The sequence below is a fragment of the Oreochromis niloticus genome, linkage group LG13, assembly GCF_001858045.2.
Source record: "Oreochromis niloticus isolate F11D_XX linkage group LG13, O_niloticus_UMD_NMBU, whole genome shotgun sequence".
Lineage (NCBI taxonomy): Eukaryota > Metazoa > Chordata > Actinopteri > Cichliformes > Cichlidae > Oreochromis > Oreochromis niloticus.
This window is the reverse complement of record NC_031978.2, coordinates 10604065-10622212: the sequence shown is the minus strand read 5'-3', so window position 1 is coordinate 10622212 and position 18148 is coordinate 10604065. Positions and strand designations below refer to the sequence as shown.

At 38.3% G+C, this 18148-nt stretch overlaps 1 protein-coding gene across 2 annotated transcripts in view; it reads left to right on the top strand.

Annotated features, from left to right (window-relative positions):
* LOC100696415 (inactive phospholipase D5) overlaps positions 1–18148 on the top strand; it is a 71116-nt gene that overhangs the window by 40875 nt on the left and 12093 nt on the right. For both annotated transcript variants that reach the window (XM_003438443.5, XM_005474351.4), the window contains 2 exons: positions 4082–4218; positions 15037–15223. In XM_003438443.5, the coding sequence (XP_003438491.1) occupies positions 4082–4218; positions 15037–15223 (324 nt within the window). The remainder of the gene's footprint in view (positions 1–4081; positions 4219–15036; positions 15224–18148) is intronic.

Sequence of the window (18148 nt, the reverse complement as noted above, 5' to 3'; positions counted from 1 at the left end):
GGGAAGTATAGAACAGTGTTTTTATCATCAGCTGTAATCCCACCGGCAACAATTGTTGCCCCCTATTACATTAACGAAATTAAGCATATTATGTGTAGGGGAAGTCTAAGGAGTAAAATGCATGCACTTATTTTGGAGGGAAAATTGGGGATTAAATGGGAACCATAAAAATCTTTCCATATTCCACCAGGATTGGATTACCAGACATTGCTACCTTGAGTAGTGTCTGTACCCTGCCTCCCTCTCAGCTTGCTATTTTGTTGCAGATCTATGATGGGTATCAATCAGCAGCACGTGTAGCACCTGGGGCCAAGTCTGTCTTTAATGTCTTTATAGCTGGTTTGCAGCCACAGCTGCAGTGATGTGGACGCTGTACCAGTCTGAAAAGCAAAGCTGTTGAATTACCGCTCAATGTACCTATGGTCACAAGCTTTGGGTAGTAACCGAAAGAACAAGACCAAGGACATAAGCAGTGGAAATGAGCTTTCTCCAAAGGGTGGCTGACTTCTTCCTTAGAGATAAGGTGAAGAGTCCAGTCATTTGAGAATGACCCAGAATAAAACCACTACTTCTCTACATTGAAAGGAGCCAGTTGAAGTTGCTCGGCACTTTGACTAGGATGCTTCCTGGGTGGGATGTTCTGGGCATGTCCTACTGAGAGGAGGCCCCAGTGACCCACAACATAAGTGGAGAGATTATATCTCTCGACTGTGTGGCCTGGGAACCCCTCAGCATTGCCCTGGATAAGCTGGAGGACATGGCTGGAGAGAAGGAGGTCTGAGGTCTTGTTTGCTGTGGCCAGTTTTTGACATAAATATTAAAAATATTAAAGGCTATATGCAAATTAATAACCCTTCAAAAATCCAAGTTAGGTATTCATACTCTTATGTTAAAACGTCTACCTGCAGCTAGCAATTATTTTGTTCATATTTTTTGATGATTGCATTAAAGTTTTCTTTATTTGTCTAGCTAATGCTGCTACTTCCTATGATTTAAGGAGCATTGACTTCTAGCTGTGCTGCAGTGCCAGGTAACATGGTCCCTAGTGTGCACTAACGTGACCTTTTCATATCACTGCTATCAGGCACAAACAACCAATCACATGTGATTGGAGGTTCAGCAGTTAAGTTAATCTCCACTTACCCTGTTGGTCTGTGCTGAGTATGCTGTTGCTTCATCTTCTTTGTCCAGTCAGTCTAAGATGTAAACTGATTGCATTATGGTTTAAATGGAACATGTACAGTGTAATATCTCATCCACCAGTGGAAAACGCCATTCCTATGCCAGACATCAGCGCAGACAGATAGTTGTGTGAGCATGAGAGTGTGAAGCTGAATATCCAGCTAGTGTGTCTTTGCTTCTCTGGGAATGCTCCATTGACTGGCTCAAAGATTAATTTAATTCCCACATTGAGGACCTGTGGGCATCCATCTCTCTAGCTACAATAAACACACTACAGCAACCAAAGCTATGTGTTTGTGTGGCTCGCAGAGGTTGATGGTCTGTGATATGACATTTCTCTTTGGAGACAGAGAGTTTAGCTGACTGTGCTACTGATCTGCTGTGCTAGTGTTCAAGGGTAATTAGTTTTGGCTCTTCTGGCTGGTTTCTGGGAATCAGGATGCATTTATTATTATTTTACAAATAACTATGGCAGTTCCCTGTAAATGGGTCAGATCTTCTCTACATCAACAGCCCATTATCAGGGCACCTTGAGACTACAGTAGAAACATAATGTTCTCATTTACTGCTTGGTGGTTGTAAAGTTGATTAAAATCTTTAACATACTGATATAAATATTTGAATAAATTTTCTTCACTGACTAGTAGAGCAGTGTAATACGATTTCAAGCAAAAATCAATACAGTTCTATATTTCATTTTTCTATCGTGAATTATTTTTTTCAATATCACTAAAACTTTTACAGATTTACACACTATAAGAATATGGAAACATGTACAGTATGCCCACTAGCCACATGATTACATATTTAACTCTAGATGTCTACAGTCAAGTCAAGTTTTTATAGGAATCTATACAGGGTAAGTAGCATAGATATAAATAAGTGCACCCCTGTTATTTCTATAGGAAATAAGGGGCTAAACAGCAGCGGTGGTGCTAATCATTTGCACTTAATTAACTGATTATCAGCAGCGCAGGTCGTTGCTGGAGGTTTGCTTATAGAGGCAAAAGTTTAGGCAGGTTGTTGGTCTGAACCATTCAGGTGTGTGTTAACACCATCTTCCCAGGGATGAACATCCCAGTAAATTCACCCAAAGCTCAGACCGTGCAATGATCAGAGAAATTGCAGAAAGCCAAGAGCTCAGACTCTACAAGCCTCAATTGGCATCTTAAATGTTAACGTTTATAAAAATACATTTAGAAAAAGAATGAACAAGTATGGCTTGTTTTGAGGGTTTCCCGGGACCTCTTCTCTCTAGCATCGTTTGGCTAAAATCCACAGCACAGTTGTTATGCATTTGCTTTTTTGTTTAGTTTTTTTTTTTTTTTTTGAGGAGAAAAAAGAAACTTGAACCACCTTTAGCAGTTTTTTTTAAATGACCAAAATCGTGCTATAAAACAGACAATGACCTCAATAGGATTCAAATGTCCTGTTGGGACCTTGAGAGAGTTCTGTTTAAAGGATTGCCCGCATATTTAAATGAACTAAAGCCGCGCTGTAAAGACGAATGGGCCAGAATTCCTCCACAACAATGTGAGAGAATGAAACAGTCATACAGAAAATAATTACTTTAAGTTATTACTGCTAAAGTGAATGATGGGATATACTTAGTTTTTCACAAGCTTGCTCTGGAAACATCTTTCACATGACTATGCATATGCAAGTTGCTTAAGAAGACAGGAAATGAAGCGTGATGTAGGAACTTTTGAGCCAATATAGAAAATAGAATATAGTATGTTGATTACAACGATTGTATTTTACATCTCCATCATATTTAATTTCATTTCACTGGTCTGAAATGGTGTTAAAGGTCTTTTCTATTATCATTTTTTAAGCTTGTGCAATAGTTGGCATAAAAAGTTTTCTTCTATAGATCCATCATAATCACCAGAACCACACACGTCTAAGTCGTCTTGGCTTTCACTGCATGTTAAATGCAGAGGTAGCATAGTATTTAATATGATGCTGTGAAAATGTGTTGAATTAAACAAAAATCATATGCTTTGTGGCTTATAAAGACACAAAATACAAGATACATTTACCATGATCTCTGAGCTGGTACCATGTAATTTCCTCTACTTCCTGGGGGTCATGCAATTTTAGATCTTTTGTTTAAACAACAGCAAATGGAACAAATCTGGTTATAATTATTTATATATTTTATCCCATTTCTGGTGTGTTTATCTTTAGGAGCTAAACAGAAAACTGTGCAGTTATTTGCTACTGCCGGGTCTTTCAAAGGTCGACAAATCCCCTAGGAAATATTCTTAGTAAGAAACTTTCCCTCCTCCTGTCAACAATAATGGATAGTGTTCTTTTTTCAGAGTAGATTTGCACCCAGAGGGGCTGTTTGGCTGATGAGGTAGAGATATTGCATTTCCTTTCACACTGTAATTGGTCACCAATGCATGGGACAAAATTACATTTTGGCTTTGTGATTTCTCCAAAGGGCTGATTAATATTAACAAGCAAAACAGATTCTTTGATGTCAAACTTCATATTTCCATGTTGCACAGTTCAGATGACCTTTATTTTCTTCTGAGCTATATGGGATGTTGAAGTTCATCAGACCATAAATATTACCAAAAATAAATAAAAATTAGACACAGTGAGAGAAACAAAACCACCTCTTTCTATACTTTTTGTTCTTTTCTTCTCATTCCTGTTTCTGGATTATATGAAAGTCAGAACTTGCGAGGTCATACTTCCTACATGTTGGTGTTCAATTCTCCTCTATCATCCAGTGACCCGCTGAGCTGGGCATTAAATCACTTCTGTCAGCCAGACGACTAACAGGAGCCAAGGTTGAAGAACTTTGGCTGTGTTTCTGCAGTAGCGATGAAGAGCAGAAAATGCGCCTTTATAATGTAAGTGTTGTTGTGTTTTTTCTTTCTTGCAGTCTCAGCAGAAGTGCATTGTGATCTTTGCCTTGGTGTGCTGCTTTGCTGTATTGGTGGCCCTGATTTTCTCTGCTGTGGACATCTGGGGTGAAGACGAGGACGGGATCACGGAGGAGAACTGTAGCAAGGATTGCAGGTGACACTGCTGAACTGTAAACACACAGCTGTAGAAGACCCAGTGGCTTCCAAACTTTCTGCCTCATCACAAGTTAAAAGCTAAAGCTGATTTTTTTTTTCTTTATTAGAATTGCAAGGAAATTATTTGCAAGAGGTCTGAAAAGTTGGAGAAACTAAAACAAAATCAGGCTGAGAAACACTGCATTATTTTATGTTGTTAATTATATCAGTAGTTTTTCATAATTATGACATTTTTGACCCTTTTGACTTTTTTTCATAAGACCTTCAAGCATTTTTTCCTTTCACCTGTACTTCTCATTGTGCTTGTTCTATTGTATTACATTTCCCATTAGTCACATACGTTGGAAATATTGGTTTAAATTGATAATAAATTGATTTACAGAATTTAAAAGTTACATCAGTTTCCAATGTTTCCACTGATATCTACCTGTGCTGCATCAGCACGGGTAGATATCATGGTCGGGAAGTTTATTTATGTTTTAAAATTCAGTATGTGCACTGTTGACAGCATTGTAAGGTCACGGGATCTACAGTGAGCTCACAAATCAGGAATAAAGGCTCGCAAAACAGGGCTGCTGCAGCAAGTCCTACAGCCCTGAAATGACGCAGCATTTTTCACATGTGATTCCCTCATCACAAAGTCAACAGGTTTTTGGGGTTGGGGTTCTTATGGGCTTTTGATTGGACGCCTGAAACGAGCTCTGTATTTACACAAGCTTCAGAAAGATTAAAAAAAACCAAACAAGCATCTGCAACAAAACACAAAAGTAAATGCCGCTCTCCTAAACTTTGAAGTTTTTATGATATTTGGTAACAAGTAACTAAACGAGACAACAGAAGTCAAGGACTTAATCCAGGCTATTCAAAGCATCGTGCCAAACACAGAAGTTTAGTGGTGGAGGTCAAATTAAATCAATTAAAACTACTTATGATAATCATCAAAAAATGTAAATGTGGCATTTTTGTTTATTTCTCACTGAGCTTATTTTCTGATGTCAGTTAACCTATCCCCACTAACTGCATGTCTTTGGACTGTGGGAGGAAGCCGGAGTACCCGGGGAGAACCCACGCAAACACGGGGAGAACATGCAAACTCCACACAGAAAGACCTCGGCCTGATGGTGGAATTGAACTCAGGACCTTCGTGCTGTGAGGCAACAGTGCTAACCACCATGCTGCCCAAAAAGAATACATAAAATAAAAATCCCTGTGGCATTCTAGGCTGATATTACCAGCCCAGCAGCAGATGGAAATAACTGACACTTAACAAGTAGGAGACAAGGAAAATTACTGAACATGGGTTCAAGAAGACTCATGAAGACAAAAAAGACAAGACCAAAGAAGAAACAGAGGGGGGATGAGTGAAGGAACTTCAGCTACTAATAGAACCGGAATGAAATCATCCAAGATGGCACGGGAAATCAAACTAATAAATAAATGGAATAAAATGTGAAAAAACCAAAACCAGGACCCCAAAAACCACAGAAATCAAACCTCCAAACACCTGGAAATCAAAACCCAAACAGAAGCTCAGACTCAAATATATAAGTCATTCAAAAATAGAGACCAATGAGATGTTTAGATGCAAGTAGACACGCGAGATATAAGAAGAAGCAGTTAAGTACAACGGAGGAGCGAAGCATTTACAAAGAAATGAATATCTTTTGAGACTTTGGTTGACGTGAGTTAAGTGGCTTCTCTTTTGCTTGTCTGGGCCTTGGCAACTGTAATAACCAACTGTCTGGAATTGTTTGCATTATAAGTGAGTTGACTGTTGCCTAAAGCACTAGAACATAACAAATGTCTATTCACTCCCCCACAGGTGTGAAATGATGACCAGGCTGTTCCTAAAGTTAATTTAAACCAGACTTTAGCAAGTTTCTACAGTCTGTTCCAAGTTTTAAGGTTATAGATCCCCAGACCAAAAAAAAGTGTAAAAGCCACTGCAGCACATCCTTGTAGTCCAGAGTAAAAATGGCTGATCAGCAGGCATTCAGCTGATACAGCAGTCCTGTTCTCCTGCTCGCCACTTCCTACTGGTTCCTCTCCATTAGACTCTTATTATTCAATTTAACATTCAGCCTTGAATTACTTCCTTCTTCTCTCGTTAAGTCTGTGTCCATTTACTCTCTCCCTCCTCTTGCTCCAATCAGCTATTAACAAGCCTTTAGAGAACTCTATCGGGCATCTATCTCTTCCACTCGAGGCTGAAAGTGTAGTCCCAACTTGTAAAGACAAATTGGACTCCCCTTCTCCTCTGAAGGACCCCTAAAGCTAGTGGGTAGAATGAGAGATAAAACATGGCCAGGGCAATGATTGAGGGACGGTGATCCGGATGGAGGGAGAAAAAGAAAAAGTTATCAGGGTAGACTTGGAGTTTGAATCAGTGAGACACGAACAGATGTTGTTTGCTTGGCAGGCAAATTCCAGAAATGTGTGCTGTCAGACTTCTACGCGTGCACTGTTATTTACTTTGCATGAGCTTAGCGATGACGTTTTGACTGTGACATGCATCATTTTAAAGGACTACAAGATGTAATTAATGATTTCATAAAGCGATTTGCCCAAAGCAAGTCCCAATGCAAGGTCTGAAACGTGATAAATTACTGTGAGATTGACACATTTGTAATGGGGTAGCGGTGAGACTTGCTCATGCAAGCCCTTTACATTTCTAAAGCGAATTCATCAAAGCAAATGCATCTACGGCTCATACTGGCATTTCTTATATGGAAGGTTCACACTCTGAAAACGATCTAGTGATTAACTTAAAAAATGAAACTACTGAACAATCGAACAGAGCCAGTCAACCTCGATGCTGTGTAGCCATTACTCTCCTTTAACTAAAAACCCCCTTTGAGCTTCCAAATAACATGTCAGCAGCTTTTATTTGTGATGTTGTAATTTTGACTTGTCAGCTGTTTGTTTTGTCATGTAGATTTCCTTTTAATCTGCTTTGGCCTCCATAATGAATGATGCTAATTCTTGCATCCAAGGAACAGGATGGGATGAGATGGGAGTTGCTGCCACTCTGTGTCCTCGCTGACGCAGATAGTTGCTTCATGTTTTCCTAGCAGTATAATCAAACACATAATTAATTTGATTTATACTACCTCTTCCGATGATAAACAGTGTAATCTACAACTGCACTGAAGCTTGAAGCCTCTTAGGTATACAACAATGTGCATGTGTGTTGCTTGGTTGTTGGAACAAAGTGGGAGCATTAATTTTCCTCTCATCTCGTCGCATCCAAATGCGGGTCTGATCCATCCCTGGTGTACATCTATAATTGCTTCATGTAAGACAGCTAATAAGGAGGTTAGTATCGATCCATCAGCTACTGTGGAAATGAAGAAAGTACGCTTGAAGAAGCACGCTTGCCTCATCCCTAAAATCGGACTGTTTCAGATATCATAGATAATCTGAATATGATAGATGGATCTAACAACATGGCATCGCCCATTGGTTTGAGGAGAGGACTAACACTTTTTTAGCTAAGGCTCGCAGGCTTGGTTAGCCATAAACTGTACTATAAATGCAATGCACAAAATCAAAATCATCTGTACTAAAGTTGGTATGAAGATAGAAACTACCCATAGAGGCCAAAAACATTTTGTACCTTACTACAAACACAGTTTTCAAAACGTGCCATTTTGTGGGGACTGACTCACTTTGAGATCAGCCTTAAGCAGCCATGTGAATAAGTGTAACTTTCGGCATTTCCACACTGGCTTCATATTTCAAACCTCTCTGAAATATGAAGCCTTGAACAGACAAAGATTAAAAAGGGTCACCATGAAGACAGATTAAATGGAGCATCATGGTGTGTAAAGGAGTCGTACATAATATAGTCCACGTTTAAAGTTCATATATTGCAAACTGCTTTAGTAAATAGTTAAAAATTTATAAATATAAATAAAAAATAAATTTAAAATTTATTACTAAATGGAGTCCGCTCAGTTTTAATTTCTTTTTAAAGTCCATGTCTAACTTCTTAAATAAGCTGATTTAATGAATTTGAGAATTGGCATGCTCCCTTAAAATTTAACAGAGCTCAAGCGACATCAAGTCCACAAAGTCTTGGTTTTAGCATGAAGTCTTTCAAGTCTGCTAGTTTCTATATCTCAATGCAACTGCCTCTAAAGTAGCCGCTGTCCAAAAAGTTATTTGGGATTTTGGGAAAGTTAAATAGTGTGTACTTTCTGTGCACAGAAAAACTGCGAGTAACAATTTGAAACAATGGCAGGTATCATGCCATTATATATGGATATATATATCCATTTTTGATTGGATCAGATTGGCTACTGTGATTGTTTATGTCAGGAAAACAAAGGAAAGCTCATGTAACACACCCCAAAAAAAAGATTCTAGGTCTGACCAACCGTCTCAGCCGTGGGCAAAAAGATGACAGTCAATAAAATTCTAAAAGATAATTTATTGACAAATAATCAAAAGATAAAAGATAAAACAGTCCCGTGTCCCATTTATGAATCAAGTAAAAACACACAGTCCCAAGGCCAGAGCCAGCTATGCCACACTGTCAGTTGCACTCCACATGTTGACTTCAACAGGGTTAGCAGTTGTCCTCTAAGACCCACCACCCTGCAAGTAGATAGCCAGTGGTCACTCCAGCCTCTGCAACTCTGCTGCCTTTAGGCTGTGGCATATAATAGGCCCTGGCCTGCACAGAGAGACAAAATGACACATTCACTATAGAATTCATAGCACAAAACCCATCCATCCCAAACATATCCAATTTCATCACATTACATACCTGCACAGAGAGACAAAATGACACAGCCATGTTTGTAGTGTGGGCTATAAGTAGACCAGTGTATCAGTGCAATCAAGTACACCTGCCTCTAATTAGTCCAACCCCATTCCAGCCATTGGCTCACCAAAAATGTGACACACACACACAACCACTCCCAACCCAGTGCAACTTCACACAATAATATGGAGCTGAATTAACACAGGCACATTAGTCTACCATGTTACACTCACTGGAGGCATCTTGGCAGCTGGGTCTCAGGCAGTAGGTTGAGTTGTCTACAAATCACAGATTTGACTTGTCATAAAGTGCTCCCCAAAATAACATTAAAACCAGCAGATCGTAACATGATGGTAAACGTAGCTATCAAGTCAGCACAGAAAGGAACACTCAGGGTTTGTGGGTCACTGATTTACTAGTTTGAGGTAAAAAAATATAGGGGAGCAATTTATTGTTACCTGCTGACAATTCCTGACATGACCCAAACCATTAAAACACTTCAGATTTCCCTCTGGGCAAAGCTGGAAGAGGATGGAGTGAACCACGCAAAAGAGACGTAGAGCAGCAAGATAGAAATACTATACTATTTACCAAAGTCATTAGCATCCCTATAAATACCATTTTAATTCAATTATACACCAGAATAAAGAGCTTCCAGTTTCATGTCCACTTTATCATTGCATAGTCTTATCAGTTAAACACTAGCAAGCAGGCAACTTGTATTTAATTGGTGTTGCTATTTAGTATATAACAATATAAGAGGCAGTTTGTGTTGTGTGGCTTAATTGAGTGAAAACTGAATGATAACCTTTTTCAGTTCAAACCAGATTACGTTTTGAATGCAGCGCTCAGCACAAATGGATTATCAGACATCAAAAACCTTAAATAGACCCTCGTCCCCAAAAATGAAAGGCTGGACTAATTAAATAATTACCAGAACCAATCAGCAACCAGTATCTGAAACACACAGGTATAAAATAAAGGTAGGTAGTACTGATAAGACTCATCACTATGAGCAAACTGGCAATCAGTCCAGATCATTTTGTGTATGAAAAAGCATTTCCTTTGTTTGTCTTTTTATTTTTTGCATATTTATCACACTTATATGTTTCAGGTCATCAAACAAATGTTAATATTAGACAAATATACCACAAATAAATTCAAAATGCAGTTTTTAAATGATTATTTATCATTTAAAGTCTATCCAAACCTTTTTAGCCCTGTGTAAAAAATTAAAGTAATTGCCCCGAACCTAATAACTGGTTGTGCCACCACGTTTTTGCAATAACTGGCAAAGAGTCTTTCACATCTCTGCCAAGAACATTTAGCTCACTCCTCTTTGCAGAATTGTTTTAATTCATCCACACTGCAGGGTTTTTGAGTATGAATAGTCTGTTTAAGGTCACACCAAAGCAAGTCAATATGATTTCATCCCAGACTTTGACTAGGCCATTCCAAAATCTTCATTTTGTTTTGTTTTTTTAATTTTTTGAGCCATTCAGGGATGGATTTACTGGTATGTTTTGGATCATTGTCCTGCTGCATAAACCAAGTGAGCTTGAGCTTCAGGGCACAAACTAATGGCCCAAAAATGTCCTTCAGGATTTTCTGGTAGAGAACAAAATTCATCCATCAGTCAAACAAATCATTCAGGTCCTGAAGCAGCAAAGCGTCCCCAGGTCTGGCTGTAATCCAGCCTGTGTGTGGTTAATGAAATTGAACTCTGTTTTCCAAAAAATGGGATTAATCACAGTTAATTCATGATTTAACAAGGGGGACAATTACTTTATCACACGGGGGTAGAAGCAGGTTTGGATAACTTTTTTCCTTTAATAAAGTAATTCATCATTTCAAAAGGGTATTTTGTATTTACTTGGCTTATCTTGTATAATATTAGAAAAACATTGACATGTAAACTTGTTAGTGTGACAAAAAAACTAAGAAATCAGGAAGGGAGCACTGTAAATTTAAATAAACATCCTAGCTGTGTTTACTGTGACAGGAGCGCTTTGGTTGTACCTGGTGAAAATAAAATGAACATCATGCAGGGAGCAGAGCAGCAGCAGCAGCTTCTGTGATGCCCATATTAATGTCCTCGCTGCTGTGCACCCACTGCTCAGGGCAGCTCGTGAGAGGGTAGATAATTTATATCGGATGTCAGGAATGACTCGGGCACACTGAGGTTTATCAACATGCTCTTACTATAGGTGTGGATCAGCAGGCGCACGCTGATAAAAGCATTTGCATGTAACAGATTTTATTACATAGATTATGCCGACGTACGATTTATCCACTTTTACTGTGCTGTATCTTTAACATGTAAAGATGCCAGTCTCAGCTCTGGCAGCCCTGTAACGGTGTGAAATGTGTTCTTATGTTCAGCCCTTGTGGAGCAAAACATCAGGAGGGAGAGCATAATTTTAAGAGAATACGTTTTAGTGATCTAACTGCTCTCGCTTACAGCACTGAAACTGGAAATCCATTATCATTCAGAGTGTGAGATTATACATTCAGACACCCTCGTTCTTCTTTCTGTGTCACTGCCTCGTGTATGCACACACACACTGTGAAGTTTACACCACTTAGGTATTGGCTGCTTGAGCTGAATCACACTCACAAGTGCACAGATGGGTAACAAAGGAGGGAACCAGCCGTGGACAACACAGACTGCATAAATCAATGAATCCTCTGCCGGAAGACACAACCGCTGCCTCTCTGCTTCCCTCTCTTTTAATACCAAATCCTGTCTCGTTGTTTAAACTGGTCAGAGTTACTATTCATCATATCTCACAGCCATTAAAGCGGACTGAGAGGATTCCTTTCAGAATGAGATTACCCCTGTTCTTCTTCAATCTGTTTTCCATCCATCTTTGTTTTCCTCATTGTGAGGTGTTTACTGCAGCTGTCCTAGTTTTTGCTGTCAGTTTAGGACAAAGAGGGATACTCTACATACACTGCGAGGTGCAACGCTCTATAATTTAATCACAGTTCCCTATATTTGTTTCTTTGTGCCTTTTCCAGTTCACTCACTCTCAGTGTCGAGTCCTCGAGCTCTGTGAATGGCAGAGCACAGAATACACATCGAATCAAGTCCCTCAGAAGAAAATCAAGCGCCACTGGTATTGCTCCGCTTTATTAAACATTAACAGTTTTTCTCCATGTGGCGATATCAGCATGTCGAGGGAACAAATCCTAGTTTGACCACTGTCAACTTTCCAAAACCCTGACTTTGCTTTATTTTAGCCAGAGATACATTTTCAAGCTGTGAACTGCAAACTGGCCTCTTGGTGTGATGCCACTACATTATCACCTGCAGCTCATACTCCCACCAGCATGCCCTTGAGTCCAGCTCCCAAGCTGTCACTTTTTTGCTAACCCTGTGTTCTGACTACGCTACATGCAGGCAGACATTTGAAAAACAAAAAGGTTAAATTAGGCTTTAACAGAACATACGATCTCGAATGGACAGGGAAACAATAATTAACTTTATCTGCTACAGTCCAAAATAAAACCAGATGAATATAAATATGGAAAAGAGCAATAGCTGTCTCTTATTTAATATTGCTGTTAGTGATTCTTTACATTCTACAGTTTTAAAAATGTGTAGCCTATAAACGAACTAATTTTAAAAATATATATTTCCACAGTTAAAACATATCCATCTCTAAATATAGCCTACCTCTAAACCCCACACCTCCTTTTTTTTAACCATTTAATAGGTATTTGGCATGAATTTGATTCATTTACACAAATACAGGTAAGAGTGAAAGTGGCGACTTAGCTTCAGGTACTCAAAGTAGGTCTCTGTATACTAATCAGTTTGTTTTTCTGCACTAATTGTTGGTTAGTAGAAATAATTTGAAAAAGTGAATAGCTTTTCATTTTGTAATTCTATACAATATGCAATACAAACAATGCTACAAAAACTTTGCATGTCAATAATAAAGTGTTACTCTAATGAAATGCAACGTTTTAGATACTGAGAAATCACTGCAGAGTCGTGTACTATATAACAGCATCATTACATCATTACAATATATTATTTACATCATCTTAGTAATATTGATAAGCTGATTTATACTTAATATTCCGTTTGACCTTTATTGTAAAGCTTATTCAAATGTTTTTTTTGTGTAATAAAAAAACAGCAACCTTTATTATCACACATTCTTTTCAAGTCACTGTATTCTATTTTAAACCATTCTCCTCCGCTCTAATAACTCTGTTCCACCAGTGCCAGCACCCAATCTACAGCCGATTTCATGCATTTCCACTCAAAAAAGACTGGTAGCTGTGATGAAAAGCTTGTAACATCAAGGCGATACAAAACTGCCAGACCCAACCACTCACAGTTGCTCTGGGAAAGGCTACCATAAGAAATTTACCAATGATTGGCACATGCACCACATAGTAACACTACATAACAACTGGTATTAAAAACTTGCAAAAATGTGGGTTGTTTGTCAAAAGGCAGCAAAGCAAAACTGGCTTTGCAGCATTAGTGGATAGAAGTGCAATAATTAGGCTAAAATAAAACAGTTAAACAAAAAAAGGAAGAATTTTTCTTATCTTGCCCAAAATAAAATGAATCAATAAATGTTGCATTAGTGTTAATCTTTTCCTTTCATCAACCTTTTCATGAGGGAATAGAGATAAAGCTCTGCACTTGTTTTAAATGTTTTTAAAACAAGTGCAGAGCACTTTTCAGGATACACTATATGTCATATGAGCTTTTATCATGTTATTTTACACTTTTCTGTTTGCACAGTGAAGGGAGGCACTCATAAAAATAACATTATTGGCATTGGTGCCTTGGACAGTAGAGGAATTGTTTCTCAGCTGCTGTGTCAGCAGTTTGAACCCTGGTCCTGGCCTCTACGGTTATTGACTTCCTGTAATTTCCTGCATTTAATCACCCCCCTGGATAAACCACCAAAGTAATCAACAGTATATTTACCTTACAAATTCTTACTTTAATCCATTTTCTCACTTAAGTGCCTAAAGGTCCTGTGCAGAAGTGGTTCTGCTAGCTTCCTGGACAACATTTATTTCATAGACTTAATCAACCTAGGTGCAGCCGAATTGATAGCTAAGCTGTTTACCCTCGAGGAAAATAGCCGCTCCCCCTCTTTGTATTTCCCTCTTTTGAAATCCAATTGTCATAAATCGATGTCTGCCTTTACAGAAACGCAGAGAGAAAGTAGTGGAGCTTGGTAATGGCTTGGTTCTGAGTGGCTGCAGATCTAGGCCTGGCTGCCACAGCTAATTCAGTCTGTTTACTCCAGTGCTAATGCCTTTATTATTTTTATCAGGATATCTGAAAATGACAACTGCTGAGTCACTGGATGATATATACAAAAGAAAAACACAACCACAGAGAACATTTTCCCCATCATTCAACTTTGTGCTAAGGGTTTACCAGAAAAGGAAATAACCTGGCGCCACTTAATCAGATCATTTAAAGGATGAATTGCCTCTGTACGTGATATCATTATATTCTGTTTGCTGTAGCTATAGTATGCAGTCTAACCCCAGACTGCTGATCTTTACATTAAATGCACCATGTGACCACATAGGGAGTAGTGTGTAATAGAAACCACTGACAATAAAGCAAAAAATGTCATTTTTCCCTGACTAGCTGTAATTGAATCTACATAACTGACAACTCTGCATATCAGCCTTCAATTATTCTCAACCCCTGCCAGAGGCAACCTGTACACAATTTAATGAAGCTTAATAGAATCTAAGGGGCCTGTGTAGTCTCAAAATCTTTCTCTCATTAAGCTAACGATCCAGAGAGAGGAAGAAGGCTGAAGTAAGCTAATTTGTCACGGAGAACGAGTATAACCTTATTTCACTACCACAAGATCTCCCATTGATGTGCACCCATAATTGCTTTGTGAAAGAGCATAATCCCCACATTAATTTCACCTCCATTTCCCCATTAACAGGGCTCTGTGACCATCCAAATGATGCTTTTGTGACTTTGTGCATCTGTTATTAAGCAGTTCCTACTTAAATATGTATGTTTTTCTTTCCATTTCACAGAGTCGTGCTCGTGGAGAACATCCCAGAAGACATTTCCTTCTTAAACAACAGCACATCCCACCTCCCCCTCTCCATAGGGCTGTACAACCTACTGAACCAAGCTATCCGGGTCGTAGAGATAGTTTCCCCGCAGTGGCTCCTTAACTCCTCTGATAATGAATCCAGTTTCCAGCCTGCTGGAAGACAGGTAAAAATAGAGCAAGTCAACAGGGATTTAATTCTGCAAGAGTAGTATTTACATTTTATGCCTGTGACATTTTCTCTCTCTCTCTCTTTTTCTCTGTGTTAGTCTGTATAAACTGGTGAAAGACAAAGTTGGTTCCTTAAAAACATTAAAGGTTCAATAAAATCAAGATCCTGAATTTAAACCTCATAAGTAAAAGGACATTTACACAGAGAAAAATGTTACTGTAAATTATATGTTTTCCAAAATGTGATAACATCAGATTTTATGCTTATAAGAGTTGATCAGCGAGCTTATTTTAACTACATTACATGTACTCAGTCGTTTTTTACATTTTTAAATTTAAGCAGATGACTCTGTTTAGAATCTTGTGGGTTACTGAATAATTTGACTGTTCAGCCCTTTAAACACTTGCATTGCTAAATACATTTACTGGACACATTTACAGAAAAAAAATTTACAGAAAAAAAATCCTGTTCAGAAAACAAGATGATTACAAAAAAATGTTTTTAAATATTTTTCTGTGCTTTTTGTAAAACAGTGAATTTGATATTCAAGTATAACAACAATAATTATATTTTAGCATTAAAAATATATTAATCATTTTGATTAAAGAGATTGTGCTTACTGATAGATTAACAAAATGTCTTAAACATAACACGTAAAGGGTGTCAACCAAGAAACTTCTGTTTTGTAGGGGTCATGACAGAATATATCTTTATTATTAAACATTGTATTTGTTCTCTGTGCAACATTTATTTAAATTTATGGGCTTTAATCTATGTTTGTGCATCTTTCAGAAATGTTACTGATGTTATTTTGCTTTTTATCCAGCTCCCATTACTCCTGGAGTCACTCTGTGTTTATGCAGTCGGTGCTAAAAACAAAAATTTCAGCTGCTCTGATGCTCTGTTCTGTAAATCATCCTATTAAACTGGAAGTGTAGCTTTATGCAATATCCATCCATCCATGTTCCTAACCATGTTTCAGAAGGCTAGAACTTCTCCCCACTGACAGTGGGTGAGAGGTGGGAGTACCAGTCCATCACAGGGCTGACACACACAGGCAAACATCTAATTTAGAATCACCACTTAACCTAGCATCAGCCATGTGTTTGGACTGTTACAGGAAGTGTGTTTGATAAACATTTACAAGTAAAACAGTAAATTAAAACATGAAAAAGTACAGTATTTCCTGCTGAAATGTGAAGTAGATATAAATTACCACAAAAGTGGAGTAAGACCTCTAATTGCACATTCATATTGGACTGGATGAATGTTATTGACCACTGCCCAGAGCATTTGGTTAGTGTGTGTGTGTGTGTGTGTGTGTGTGTGTGTGTGTGTGTGTGTGTGTGTGTGTGTACAGCCTGGCAAAATACATGGTTCATGGGTCACACTGTTTATAAAAAATTGAATATGTCAGAATTAATGAAACCCTGAGGCTGATGGTCAGAAACTAATTGCACCTTTCATTCCCCTCAGGCCAGAGAGGAGCTAATGCTCTTTCAGTCTGCACCAACCTAAAAATTTTACAACATGTTAAATTAAAAATTTGACATGAAATTTAAAATATAATGTTCTGTAAAAAGGAACGCTTCACTGCATGCAGGTGGAAGTGCTCTGCACTTTGCTCTGTTCTTCTTCAAATTGTGAACATCTGTGTGGCTACAATAGACATAAAGCTAATAATCCTGGAGACACAGTGTGGGTATTGATGAACCGTCACTGAAAAGAATATCTGTCAGTCCTACAAACAGAGTGGGACCCAATAGCTTATAGATTTTGAGCTAGAAAGCATTCTGTACCTGGATCCTTGGTTTGTCTCGTGTCTGTCTGGTCCATTTTATTATATTAGTACATATTTCCTGTCTATCTACAATCCACTAAATCCCAGAAATAAAGTTAAGTCAAAAGAAATAGATTTTTAAGATCCATCCATTCATTTTCTTCCCCTTATCCAATTCGAGGTTGTGGTTGGGGGTTGCATTTGGACATGTCTGTTGCAGGGCTGACACAGATAACCATAGAATCACTTATTTCTCCAACCCTGTGGGGTGGTGGTTAGCAGTGTTGCTAACAACAGCAAAAAGGTCCTGGTTTCAAATCCACCAGCCAGCAGAGGCCTTTCTGTGTGGAGTTTGAATATTCTCTCCAAATACTCACACAGTCCAAAAATTTGCATGGGGTTTGCATACATCTTTAAATCTCTGTATCAGTATAGTGGTACGAGATCGCTTACCCATTACAAGAGCTACTCGGCCATCAGAGCCCATGCCATGAAGCTCCCGGTGCACAGTTTTTGTGCTGATGTTAATGCCAAAGTAGGTTAGGAACTCTGCAGTTATTGAGTCAGCAGAGCACTGGTGACTTTTAAACCCTACACACCACCGATTTAACTTTACTTAGTGTCCCATTTTATGGCTCTGCTGTGTTGTTCCTAAATACTTCCACTTATATACTCCACAATATCACTTACAGTTGATTGCAAATTATATGGCAGAGAAGAAATTTCACAGACTGATTTGTTGCAATTGTAGCACCCTATTATCATTATCAGTATCATACTTGAATTCAGTGAGCTCTTTAGAATAAACCCATTTTTAAGAATGTTTCTAAGGCACACTGCATTTCTGAGAAGACCTGAATTCAAAGATTGAGAGGTGTGGCCCAATAATTTTGTCCATATAGTGTGATGTGGAACATACATTTTCTAGTAAAAATGTGAACTTCCCAAACTCAAACTGATAAAGACACCATTGAAAAGACTTGAAAAGAAAATAATCCTCTGAAGCCATAGGTGTTATAATGTTGTTTTTAAAGCCTGAGCAGTACTCGATGTAATGCATTAACAGGACTTAAAGTGTAAAATCAAATATGTCTCATTTAAATTGTAAAACACAGTTTTAGTACATCGTGAAATAACAAC